Raw genomic sequence first — 14,022 nt, forward strand, 5'->3', positions numbered from 1 at the left:
TTGTTGTTGTTGTTATAGAACATCATGACTGAGACATTTCAAGGTTGAGCTCTGACTAATTTTCAGATATGACTGATGTTTTTATGAATTTTTTTTTAAAGTTGTTCTGGTTTGGACGTATACATTTATAATTAACAAAAACAGTCAAAAATCTATCTAGTGTAATTAATTCTGGCCACTGTGAATAAATTACAAACAAAATCGCTGCACTGACAAAAAATGATCTAGATTCACCACTTCAATCAAAAGACACATCTTCAACTTTTGATTGAAGTAGTGAATCTAGATCATTTTCAAGACACATGTTCAACTTAAAACTTCGGTCGTTACTAGACTAATGGATCAGTAAAACATCTCAGTGATTCTTTTGTTGATTGAATTCGTCATTTGAACACTGCATGAAAATTTGCAGACGTGACACATGACACCAGGCTACAGGTGAATTCTGAGTGACCTACCGCGGTTGTCGCTGGTGACGTCAAGGCTGGACGAGCTGTTGAAGGCGGAAACCATGGTCCTCAGGAGGCGGGCCATCATGGAGTCTCCGCCCACTCTGATGTCCACCTGGTGGCTACCTGCCCAGACAGAGTGTGCTCAGTTTGAAAGGAGCTGTTCTGTTTTGCACTTTGTCAAATGACCTGATGATCCACTTCATTCACATAGAACATTAGCACAGGAACATTTAGCAAATTTGAAATATTAGCACATTAGCATGATAATACCATAGTTGACAGAAAAAGTGAAAACTAGGTCTCGTCTTCATATTTATACATGTTAAAAAATCTGAATTATAATAACTTCACATGTTTACATGTAGACGACATTTTACATTCACATGTTTGATTGAATTGCACCAAAATCTCTGCTCTAAGTCAAAAATCGAAGGTTTTACAGTAGGAAGACATTATATAAACCATATAAACAAACTATGATCTGATTTATTGGGTACGTTTGAAGAAAGCATCATTTTTTCCTATTTTGACTAAAGCTGCTGGTAATTATCAATTTAACTGATAGATAGCATAAATATTTTAGTTATTTTTCTGTTCGCAAGTGTTGTAGTTTTATGTCTCATTTTTGTTGTTTTGCATCTCGTTTTGGTTATTTACTTTGTGATTTCGGTTATTTTTGTGTCATTTTGTGAACTTTTTCAAGTGTCTACAGATGTCACCAAAACCTGAACGAAAATGAGACTGTAGGATCCTAAATGCATTTCAGGTGAAAAAGTTAAATTAAATAATTTCAGTTTAGAGTAAAATATATAAATAATCATTTACAATGATTCAAGAGGAATTCAGATAAATATTTAGAGTACGTGAAGGTTAAGGTATATACATTTTATTTTTATAGTGATACGCTAAGTTAGTTCTGTGGATAATATAATATGTAATATGTATAAAATGATAATATGTATAAATTTAATTTTCTTGCTATTTTTTTTGTTTGTTCGTAAGTTCAAGCAAACAGTTCAGCTTTACCGAGTGGTCCTGCAGATTTATTGAAGGGGACGAAAGAGCTTTAAACTAACAGCTCCATCCTTTGCAAACCTCCATCTCTTTTAGAAGAACACTCTGGGAGCTAAAAGAAAACTAAAATTTCCCACAATTTTCCCAATGAAAATAATAGTGGGACTTCGCAGAACTTTCTCAGAACATTGTTGGATCACAGAACATTCTGGCTGGACGGTGTGTGTGTGTGTGTGTGTGTTTACTGGTCAGGTTGAACTGGGTGACAGTGTGTCTGCTGACGATGTCCAGAACGTGGAACAGAGAGAAGTCGACGGTCAGCAGGACGAATGACAGCAGAGAGACGGACATCGCCTGGAATAGACCCGACGTCTGACGACACACAGAGAACCTCGCATTGACCTCACATAGAACAACAACTTGAGGTGTCCCAATGTCCAGGTATTGGCGATTAACGGGTCAATCCATCTTAAATCGTCACATTTTGAGAACAATTTCTGATTTACCTGAAATTTGCAAATTATAAAGTGTGGATATTTCTAAAGATATGTGTGCAATTTTAGCTTGATATATCAAAATAGTCTTTTCTTCTCTGTTTCTAATCATGTCATTGATCTAGAAACTGCAACATTGTACAAGTACAATGAGAGACTGCAGCTGAAAAAGTGATATATTCTCAGTCATATGTAGCTGCATGTCACAAAAATACGAAACATAGAGAATACTTTTTATCATGAAATACATGATCACAAAAAAGTAAAAATGTTATAACTGACTGAGCAGGTATGACAAGTTGTGCCAAAAAAAATCTAAATTATTGGTAGATAGTCTAATCTGAGTGGAACAGAGTTCTGAGGTTTCCAATTGGTTCTCCAAATACAACAAATTATTTTTTTTGATATTTCTCATATGGGCATGTTTTTCATTTTCAGACACTATTTTGTCGGCCGGAGAAACAAAGTAAACCGTTACCTGTTATACTAACTGAATGCATAAACCTATTGGACAGATTGTTGAAACTCCTCAGCTGTTCCTGTGAATATTCATTTTCTCTCACTTTCTTTCACACTGTATTATTTTTTGTGGTCATTTTAGATGAGACACTAACATTTTCTATGTCATAAAGCAGATACACTCATAAACATCTCAGTTATGATTAAATCTGTAGCTGCAATGTTGTTGTTGTTGTTGTTGTTGTTGTTGTTGAACGCACCACTTGTTTCAGCTCTTTGGAGTAAATTTTTAGACTCCAGGGGTTGATGAACTTGTTTTTCTCCGACTTTTTCAGCGGCAGCAAGAAGCATTTTCCCTGAACACAGAACAGGATCGATTAGACTGTGAACATGTGGTGGAGATGAAGACGACAACAATGATGAAGAGGATGAAGATGAAGGAGAGGATGAAGAGGATGAAGAAGATCATACCGCTCTCCTCCTGCGAGCGTCGATCTGCCTGAAGTAGGTGGTGATGTAGGTGTTGTCAAAACAAATGTCCCTCCTGTAAGAGCTGAGGTAACCCAGAGCCCTGAAGAGGAGGAGGAGGTGATGAAGGTGTGAATGTTACTGGGAAGAGATGGCAGTGTGGATATCACCGAGCGAAGATGGTGATGGACATGTGAAACTTACTGAGTGACGATCATGATAAATGTGTGAATCTTACTGAGTGAACATGGTGATGAAGGTGAAGGAGAGCAGCAGCTGCAGAACACTGAACACTTGCTCCATCGCTGCCACCAGGTTCTTGAAGGATTTTTTTATGGCCTGAGTGAACCCGTCGTCTGGCAGAGCTCCGTCCAGCACCGGCTGCTGCTGCTGCTCCTGCAGGATGTCACACAGAGGATTCATTTAACCCAACGCTCAGTTCAGAGGGAGGCATTAGAAGAGAAATGGATTAGTCCTGACCTGGACGGAGAGCTCGGTGCTGAACTCTCTGGACAGTAGGTCGACTGAAGCGTTCAGCTGATCAAACAACTGACCGAAGTTTCCCTCAACAGGAATGTGCTCTTTGCACCAGGGAGTCATAACTGGAAGAAGGAGAAGGAGAAGATTATGATGATGGTGGTGGTGATGATGATGATGAAGTAGAAGAAGAAGACGATGATGATGAAGAAGAAGTAGAAGAAGAAGAAGAAGAAGAAGATGATGATGATGATGATGATGATGATGAAGAAGAACTAGAAGAAGATGACGATGAAGAACAATTTCCCTGAGGTACCTTACCAAAGGATCAATGAAGTTCTATCTAATCTAAGTAGAAGAAGAAGAAGTAGAAGAAGAAGAAGATTTTAGATTTTAAAAAAGCACTTTATTTACAGTTGGCACATAACAAAACGAAACAGTTACTTATTTAAAACAATCAGTTTAAAAATGATGCGAACATCAGTTCTCCACTGACGACCCGGCACAAAAGCTCTTTATGAGCCCACTGTTGCGCAAAAACATCTAAATTTCCAGTGACCCTGTGGAAGCAAAACTCCAGTTTTAGTCTGGCTTTCACGTTGTACTTCCACAGGGTCACAGCGTCAAGAGTCGACCCTCCCTGTAGTCTGTCCCTNGCGTTCAGCTGATCAAACAACTGACCGAAGTTTCCCTCAACAGGAATGTGCTCTTTGCACCAGGGAGTCATAACTGGAAGAAGGAGAAGGAGAAGGTTATGATGATGGTGGTGGTGGTGATGATGAAGTAGAAGAAGAAGAAGGTGATGATGATGATGATGATGATGATGATGAAGAAGAAGAACTAGAAGAAGATGACGATAAAGAACAATTTTCCTGAGGTACCTTACCAAAGGATCAATAAAGTTCTATCTAATCTAAGTAGAAGAAGAAGAAGAAGAAGAAGAAGAAGAAGATGATGATGATGATGATGATGATGATGATGATGATGATGATGACGAATAAGGAGGAGAAGGAGAAAGAAAAGATGAAGATGAGAAGAAGGAGGGGTTGCAAGGTGGCGCAGTTGTTAGCACTGTTGCCTCGCAGCAAGAAGGTCGCCAGTTCGCGTCCCAGTCGAGGCACCGGGATCTTTGTGTGTGGAGTCTCCATGTTTTCCCCCCGTGCAGCGTGGGTTCTCTCTGGGTTCTCCAGCTTCCTCCCACAAAGTCCAAAAACATGTTGAGGTTAATTGGTGATTCTAAATTGTCCACAGGTGTGAAAGTGAGTGTGCTTGGTTGTCTGTCTCTAGGCAAGGATTAAGCGGTGTATAGATAATGGATGGATGGATGGATGGATGGATGGATGGATGGATGGAGAAGAAGTAGAAGATGATGAAGAAGGAGAGAAAAAAAAGAATGAGAAGAACAACAACAACAATTTCAATGCGTCAGACTTTCAAAGCCGCAATGCAGATTTTATGATTTGTTACACTGCAGCAGATAACAGACATGATGAACGTATTGAATCTGTTGAACATATTGAACTTGCTGAACATAATGAACCCATAGAATATATTCAACTCATTACACATAATAAACATAATAAATATGCTGAACATATTCCATCCATTTTCTATACACCGCTTAATCCTCACGAGGGTCGCGGGGGGGCTGGAGTCTATCCCAGCTGACTTAGGGCGAAGGCAGGGGACACCCTGGACAGGTCACCAGTCTATCGCAGGGCTACACTTAGAGACAGACAACCAAGCACACTCACATTCACACCTACGGACAATTTAGAATCACCAATTAACCTCAACATGTTTTTGGACCTTGTGGGAGGAAGCCGGAGAACCCGGAGAGAACCCACGCTGCAAGGGGAGAACATGCAAACTCCACGCAGAAAGATTCCGGTGCCCCCACTGGGACGCGAACCGGCAACCTTCTTGCTGCGAGGCAACAGTGCTACCAACTGCGCCACCTTGCAGCCCTTGCTGAACATATTAAATATAGTAAACACACTGCACATGTCTGACATATTGAAGATATTCAACATCCTGAACATACTGAACATATTAAACAGATGACTCTGACCTATGCACCCTCTCACCTCTCATGACGTCACACAGGAAGTGGAACTTCATGGGGACACAGAGGATGTGGTTGATGATGGGGACAGGTATGGCCTCCATACACTCATCCCACCTGCGGCTGAACCAATCAACACAGCGTTGGATGCCCTGGTTCACCACACCTGGACTCCACACACAAACATTGAACCTGAATTATTCAGCACGGAAAAATAAGAGCACCAACAATGATGTGCAGAGAGGGGAGCATGGTGTTTTAATGTAGCAGAGATAGAGGGAGGCTTTAACATGAGACATTTCTTATAAAAACAGAATTAAATGGTATAATAATGTTATTACAACATTTGTATGTAATTATGAGTTTTTCCAACAAATATGCATTCCTTTTTCCTTAAATATGTTTTTGAAAAGCATGTTGTAAATCTTTTTTGTGGTGGGTGTGCAATTTGTTCAGGTTGTTTTGAATCTCTTTGGTTGTCTTACATCTTTTTGTGATAATTTTGCACTTTTTTGTGGTTGTTTTGCATCACATTTTGGTTGTTTTGTAACTTTTTGAGTTAATTTTGCATTACATTTCTGTCGCTTCACAGCTTTTTGTTGTTTTCTTAACTGTTCGTGGTCATTTTAACTCACATTTTGGTCATGTTGCCACTTTGTGTGTTCGCTTTGAGTCATATTTTGGTCAATTTACATATTTTTTGTGGTCAGTGTGCTATTGGTTATGCTTGTTTTGTGTCACTTTGGTCATTTTACATCCTTTTGGGGTTGTTTTTTGAGAAGGCCAAACATTCCTGACATGACAAGATTTTGAACATTGTGGCATCATAATGAAAAAACATGGCTGATCCAATCTGAACCAACTGGTTGCGTCCCTGCAGCTGAAGTGCCGCTGTCATTGAAGCAAAACAAGGCAAACAAATACTGAGAGACTTTGACATTCTGGAACATTTTTCACAGTTTGTTGAGCTGATGTCGTCATTTGGCATCAAACATTTTGTATTAAATTCAAAGAAATGCAAACAGTGTTCTCAAACGTTTGGACCTCACTTCTGTTCACTGTATTCATTGAGTTTTCTTCAGCTTTTATTTTCTTAAAGCTGTGCACAGCTCTGTATTTATTTCTCTTAAATGTAATATCTCTTGAGGTGACTCACTGTCGCACTGCATGATGGTTTTGGCGGCGAACTGTTCCTGTGTGCTGTTTCCACTGCTGCCTGGTTCGAATCGGTCGTATCCGTACTGAAGGACGACTTCATCTCTGATGTTCTGAAACTTTTTGTTGACATTCAGAGCCTCCGACTGAAACACATCTTTATCATCCTGGAAGACAAATGAGAGACGGATCAGTGCCAAGTTCACATTGCATTGTTTTATTGAAGATTTCCAGAGATTTGACAAATTGTTAAATTTAGAGGTTTGTCGTCACATTAGCAATTAACACAGTTATTAGAGGAATTCCCTGCTGAGAAAAAAAATAATTTCAAAATGTTCTGAGAAGGTTCTGCAAAGTTCTACTAATGTTTTTGGTGTGAATTTTTCCTTTAGTTTCAAGAATGTTCTTCTTATAGGTTGAATAGCTAAGATGTTCTAAAAATGTTTAGTGATAACATTCTTATACCGTTAAACCATAATGTTCTCAAAACTGAATGTTCTACTGAGAACGTTCTTCCTTTGGCGTCATGTAACATGTTGGATTATGTGGGATTTTATATACTTTGTAATGTGTTTCCTTAGCATCATCCCCAAAACGTCCTTAGAACATTACTGGCAGAACATGACACCTTACATGAAACATCTCCCATCTGAGATCTGGATAACATTTTGAACATGTTTCTCAGTGTTGCATGAAGAACATCCTTCCTTTGTTATCAACACACATCTTCCAAATGTTGCAGCTAAAAGCCTTAGTTCGCATTCAACCTCATAGGAACATTGTTGGCAATGATAAACATCCTTAAAACGTTCTATGAATGTTAGAACTTGTTGGTAATGTTGCGGGAACGTTCCCTGCTGACTGGGACAGATATTCAACCCCCTGAAGATAAACCGTACTGACGTCAGCAGCTTAAAAACCACCAGTAGATTCCAAGTGGTGGTTCAGACATTCATGCTCCCTGCAGGATGAACTTCATTATTTTTAAAGCATTCAGACCAAAGGAAGTTCCGCGACTTCCATTATGTAACACTGTCTTGCCAGATCTGTTGAATTCCAATCGGTTCTCAAAGGGCAGCGAGGCAGAACTGGTTCTGCACCTGCACAGTGAATAAAGACAAATTGTTCTCCTGCTCACCATGAGCTCCTGGGTGACGAGTATGAATGGTTTGATGGCTTCCCGCCACAGTAACTTGCTGTGATGAAGCTGCAGATCTAAGTTACAGCTCAGAGTTAAGGCGGCCGACTCTGCATTACGCTGGATGTTTGAAACTGGACCTGCAACAGCATCACAAACATCACATGATACCATATTTTCCATAATTTTGTGGTTGTTTTACATCTTTCCGTAGCATTTTACATATTTTTGTGCTTCTTATGCAATTTGTTGTGGTTGTTTTGTCACTTTTTGTTTTCATTTTACATCCTTGTGTGGCTGTTTTGCAATTTTTTGTCATTTTGCATTACATGTTGATTGTTTTACATCTTTTTGCAGTTGTTTTGCTTCACATTTTGGTTGCTTTGTGAATTTTGTGCTTCTTTTGCAACTTTTTGTGATGGGTTGAAGCTACTTGTTGTCATTTTGCGCCACATTTTGGGATTTTTGCCACTGACTGTTGCTTTTACATTTCTTTGTAGTTGTTTTACAACTTTTTTTGCTCTTTTAAATCTTTGCGTGGTTGTTTTGCTTTTTTTTGTCGTTTTGCATTAAATGTTGGTTGCTATATGTCTTTTTGTTGTTGTCTTGCATCACATTTTTGCCGCCATTGTCGCCTTGTAAATCAATGTGGTTGTTTTGCAACTTCTAGTGGTTGTTTTATATCATATTTTGGTGGTTTTGTAGCTTTGAAGTGTTTTACATGTTTTGTGGTTATTTTGCCACCTTTTGTGATTATTTTGCAACTCATTGTTGCTTTGCTTTCATTGTTTTACAACTTTTTGTGGTCATTTTGCATCAGATTGTAGTTGTTTTGCAACGTCTTGTCATTGTTTTTGCATTAGTTGTCAGCTGCAGGTCCAGGTAACAGCTCAGAGACAGAGCAGTGTCACACTGAATTATTTGAAACTGGACCTGCAACAGCACCATTAACACCACATGACTCTATATTTAACTCAGGACACATTTCAACATCTTTTATGCTCAGAACGGGCCATCAGAGAGCGACTCCACATGACTGATCTGTGTAAATTCACTGAGTCTGTGTTATCTTATGGATAAAAATCTCTGCATTTTCTTCTTATTTCTGGACTTTTAAAGTAACAATACTTGTTGAAGTAAAGTAAATTGCTGTTCTTATTCTGAATTCTTATTTTGGTGCTCACAACAGCCTCTTTAGGGGCTGTAAAAAAAATTCCCCTTTGCAGAAGAAACATTTATTCAGCCTTCAAGGAAATAAAAAGTTGTGCAGTTCATGTCTGTACATATGTGTTAGAAAGAGCTGAAGAATTAACAGTTACAGCACTGATTGTTTCTTAAAAGCAAATCTATCAGCCTATACAGGGAATAAAGATTACATTTATTTACTTCTAAAGGCTTCTTGATAGTCCTCCTGTACATAAACACATATTGTAAATCACTTGTTTGGATAATTCCTGTTAAATGGAGTTTGCAGGTTTTAAGCAGAAACCAGTGATGCTCAACTTCTACCTCAGCAGCACAGTGACATCTGCTGGTTTGTAAAATGTAATCAGTGCAGCAAATCACTCATTTTAGCTAAACTCTAATATTTGCTCTTTATTCCTCACTGAGGTCTCATTTTTCACTGCAATATAAAGTCCTGCATCTCTATGGAAACAACACAATGATAAAATGATTTTCTTTGTCATACATGATCATAAAACGTCTTTGGGGCTTGGGAGTGTTGCTGGAAAGATTTTTCTGTGAAGACATTTGTTTGTTTGAGATCCGGACATTTAGAGACAAAACAAATTATTAATTAATTCAGAAAATATTAATTACAACAATTAATGATGGAAATGATTCTCAGGTTGTCAGATGTTGCACTGTATGTGTGTGTGTGTGTGTGTGTGTGTGTGTGTGTGTGTGTGTGTGTGTGTGTAGCTGTGCGTGTTTACCTCCATACAGCACAGACAGGATCAGTAGCATCAGGTAGGCCCGGCCTCGAGAGCCGAGCATGCTGGGAAACATGAGGAGAACCGAACACCTGAAGGAAGAAGACAACGCTCCGCCGGCAACACACACAGCTTGAACACACACACACACACACACACACACACACACACACACACACACACACAGAGTTCAGTTCTTCACATCTTTAACATGTTGCAGAGAACATGTGTGTTGTGTCTCCTCACCGACAAATAAACATCCTGCTGTCAGCTTCAGGTCAAAGGTCAGCGGCAGGTTGTGGGCGATGCACAGAAACAGAACTGAGGACAGGAGACATTTATCAATATCATCATCAAGGGCACATTTCTGCTGAGCTTGACATGATAACTAGTAAAGTGGATTTTAAAAAAAAATAACAAAAATGCTTCAGAAATACAAGCTTAAAAATAACCAACAAAGAGCTGTGATGTAATATTATTTCCATTTTATTAACATTTTTTAAATAAATAAATAAAAGTAGAATACTTTGGGTAGAAAAACTACAGATTTCTTATAAAATATATATAAAATAATAAAATGAAAAAATACAACTAAATATATCAACCAAATTTTATTATACTTAAAACAAATTTATATAATTAAATATCTTAAGTTAAAAATAATAATAATAATAATTACAATTAAAATTTACATAAAAAATAAAGACAAAAAACAAAATAAATTCAATTGAATTGACTTGTTTAAAAAGACTTGGAGCTAAAATAAACAAATGAATACAAAAAAAATAAATTAACAATTTGGAGAAAAAAAACCCATCTGACAATTATTTATATTTCAGCATCAATTTTAATTGTTTAAAAATAAATAGATGAACAAGAATAGAATACAAAATATACATGTAGTTTAAAAATAATAACTGTAACTACAAAGAAGCATCACTAACTAAAGTTGACTTAAAATAAGTCTCCAAGTCTCCAAGGTTGTTTCTTTCTCTAAAGTAGTTTTCAGGGGCCCAACCAGCTCATCATTGTTTTCCTGGTTTTGTAGAATCCCAGAGTTGGCTCACTTTAAATGAGATCCGTCTCCATGGTAACCAAGCTAAGCAGAAAGGCACAGCTGTTCTCTTTGAAACTTGCTTTTGCACTTTATTTTGGATATCGAGGCCAATTGGTGCTCTTAAAATCAGCCGAATTGTCCGTTAGGAGCTCCTGCTTGTAGTGTTGTTGTAAATATTCAGACAGATGTTACAAAACCACTGTAACACAAAAGAAAATCTAAAAATATATAGATTCTCAGGCAGGTTCTGCACAGCAAGTCTCCCTCTGTTTTCAAAGTGGATTTGTGGACATGTCATTGCCTTCTTGAATGTTTTCTAACTTTCTCCAATATTCTTTAACGCTTGTTTTTGCGAGCTGGCTCCACTGAACATGTCGGTGATGTTACCTGAACCGCTAACCGCTCCAAACAGCGCTCTGAGGACCAAGTGAGCCACTGGAAACACCTCTGATTGGATGAAGAGGAATCGGTGGACGACTGGAGGCAGGAAGGTCAGAATGAACCTCTCCACAGCTGGAAGAAGCACAAACAGCTGGAACAGCTCAGGGAACGGCTGGAGGCCACGGATACGTGCCGGGTTGTAATAGCAACCGAAACTCAGTTTGTTGTTCAGTGAACTTACTGCTGTGAGGAGCTGAACGTCTCTGCTGCTCGGTGCGAACCATCATCAGTTAAAAGTCTCCTTTAACCTCATATTTACAGGTTATTCTACAATGAAGAGCTGCAGTTAGAAACCTGCTGCTGTTTGACAGTTGGAACTTCTGGAAGCTTCAGTTGGTGACATGATGTTTCCATGGTTTTTATATGAAAATGATTAACTTACATTAAATTAATTAATTTAAATGATTTTTAAGGGGATTTTTTTAAAGTCATAATGTAAATTATTACTTCTTACTGTCATTTTTCTAGATATTTGTAATTTCACAAAACGGGAAAATCTATAAAATAACAAAAGTTATTTTGTTACGCATACAGTTGAACACTATTTCAAAAGGTTTCATTTCTTTTGCTGTATATTTAAAATTTGATGCAGTTGTTTGTGTCCATCCTCTTTGCTTACTGTCTGAGCATTGTGCAGAGTTTAAACAGGCCTGTTTGGAGACGAGTTCCACATAGTTTTTTATTTTATGTGCACAAGATAGAAAACGCATCCTGTTTTGGGACTTTGTGGACTGAACTGGTCATAAACATTCTGTGGCTCAGGAAACACAGTCGTGTCTTGGAAGTACGAGTGAATTTCCTGAGTTCGTAAAGCGTTCCTGTGGTGGAAAAGGAGGAGTTGTAGAGGAGGGGGATTCAAAAAACACAGAAACTCTCCAAGAATGTGGAAACTTGATCTGAATGTCAGAGCGACGCCGCGGCTTCAGGCTGCAGGTCTGAACACGAAGACGACCAGAGTGAAGTTTAGATTGATGCTCTGATGACAGAATCTCTGCGAGCTGGAAGACAAACACACCGACTGTCCCAAATATGACAAACACGTCCTGTTTCCAGGAGCTTCATAATCCAGCCTAAACCTGCTCTCCAGACGCAGCAGCTCAAAGCAGTTTAACAAAAATAATCAGCGGAGCGCAGAAAGAAAAGAAGTGGCCACTGATGATAAAGTCACATTATATGGTCTGTTCTTTCATGTCTTATTTAAAGCTACATTGTGGTGAACTTTTAAAAGTCCTGATAAACACTTTACAATGTGTCAGAGTAAATTTCTTCTTTCTTTAAATGTAAAGTATTTGACATTAAAATTTTCAAATCATAAGAGCTTGAGGTTGGACAGATACACGTTAAAAAAGGAAAGCAAATCCATAAAGTAACTCTTATTCCCACCACTTAACTAAATACATAGTTGTGTGATTTGAAAATAAAAATTCAATTTACTGATTAGGTAAACTATTTAAGTTATACTTTACAATATCTTGATGGGTTGTTATGTTGGTAATTGCATCAACTTAAAATTGTGTATAACTTAAACTCAATTTTTAAAATAAGTTAATTTCAAACTAAATTTTAATGAAGGTAACTTTCTTGAAATTGGCTTGATAACTTTTTTTCACCTCAAGTTCAGGATTTCAGGTCCCCTTCCCTAAATTTACTAAATAAAATATCTTTAATTGCAGCGGAAATGTTAATTCTTCCATCTCTGTTTAGTTTGTTGGTTGAACTAATTTTCTTAAATTATCAGAATCCAAAAAGATTGATGTAAACCGTTGTGTTATTTCTTGTTGAGCCCAGAATATATATTTTTAGAGTGCATGGCCATACCAACAGCTTTACACGGGACAAACACTGTATACATGACAACTTCCCGATGGTTCTTGAACAACTCATCTGTAAAAATTTGCCAAAAATAAAACATTTGTTCTAACCAGATTCTGTAAAAAAAATAAAAATAAAAAAATCTGCTTTCCTCTGGACAACCGTGAAGCCATGACCAACTCAGCTGTGAACAAAAGTCACGGGACAAAAATCTGGGGACTTTTTGACTGAACTGCAGGCAGTGCTTCCACAGAGCAGAGAGGACCCTGCCACATTTTATTTGTTCCAAAAAGGTTCTGAGAAAGTTCTGTTATGTTCTACTCATAACTTCAGTAGGGAGTTTTCTTAAATTTCACAGAATGTTCTTCCTAAAGGCAGGAAAATTAAAGATGTTTTTAAAGTGTTTAGTGGTGACATTGTTATGGCCCAACGTTCTCAAAATTGAATTTTACACTGACTTTGTTCTTCCTTTGTTACCATAGAACATTGCGGGAACGTTAAATAGATGCTAGATGTGTTCCAGCAGCAACTTCCCATAAACGTTCTCAGAACACTAGAGACAGAACATTCCACCTTTTTAAAATATCACATTACAAGAACATTTTATAAGGCTAGTTCTCTCACCTCAGTAACGTCTTAACGTTCTCCGAATGTTGGGATTAAGATTTGTTAGCACTGGGGACATGTTTTATAAAAGAACATGAAATCATCTGAGGCCTAGGTAAAATCTGGAAAACATTTTTTGAACGTTGGTTTGAGAACCTTCCTCCTTTGTTATCATAGAACATCATCCGTGTTCCTTACAATGTCCTCTGAATGCAAATTTTAGACCATTATATTAACTTTCTAGGAACAATACTGGAAATGAAAATGTTGCCTGTTTGTACTGCAGATCAGGAAACAGATCACCCGTTCCTCCCAGTCTTCAGGGTGAATTGTATTTTGTTAAAACCACAGTTCATATTTTCCTCGAGGGTTTTGGACAACAGCCAGCGACACAGAGATGATGTAAACCGATCTGCTCGACACACCGAGGATCAGGAGGAGAAGAAGAAG

At 38.0% G+C, this 14,022-nt stretch overlaps 1 protein-coding gene across 1 annotated transcript; it reads right to left on the bottom strand.

Moving 5' to 3' along the window:
• Positions 1 to 2,622: 2,622 nt before the first annotated feature.
• On the bottom strand, positions 2,623 to 11,378 carry dcst1 (DC-STAMP domain containing 1). Its single transcript, XM_008298645.1, has 11 exons — positions 11,336 to 11,378; positions 11,101 to 11,226; positions 9,903 to 9,977; positions 9,660 to 9,788; positions 7,723 to 7,862; positions 6,586 to 6,751; positions 5,452 to 5,595; positions 3,368 to 3,489; positions 3,126 to 3,280; positions 2,891 to 2,990; positions 2,623 to 2,775 (listed from the first exon to the last, which is right to left on the bottom strand). The coding sequence occupies exons 1-11, from the start codon at positions 11,376 to 11,378 to the stop codon at positions 2,623 to 2,625; spliced, it is 1,353 nt and encodes a 450-aa protein (XP_008296867.1).
• Positions 11,379 to 14,022: the final 2,644 nt, after the last annotated feature.

This window comes from Stegastes partitus, unplaced genomic scaffold (assembly GCF_000690725.1).
Source record: "Stegastes partitus isolate 25-593 unplaced genomic scaffold, Stegastes_partitus-1.0.2 Scaffold1335, whole genome shotgun sequence".
Classification (NCBI taxonomy): Eukaryota; Metazoa; Chordata; class Actinopteri; family Pomacentridae; genus Stegastes; species Stegastes partitus.

Bases quoted from the DNA above. Each gene is read 5' to 3' on its own strand.
- dcst1 (XM_008298645.1), bottom strand. From the start codon at position 11,378: ATGGTTCGCACCGAGCAGCAGAGACGTTCAGCTCCTCACAGCA. The intron at 7,863-9,659 runs GTAAACACGCAC...ATGCTGTTGCAG, and splicing joins CCTGTCTGTGCTGTATGGAG to GTCCAGTTTCAAACATCCAG. The intron at 5,596-6,585 runs GTGAGTCACCTC...TGTGGAGTCCAG, and splicing joins AACCATCATGCAGTGCGACA to GTGTGGTGAACCAGGGCATC.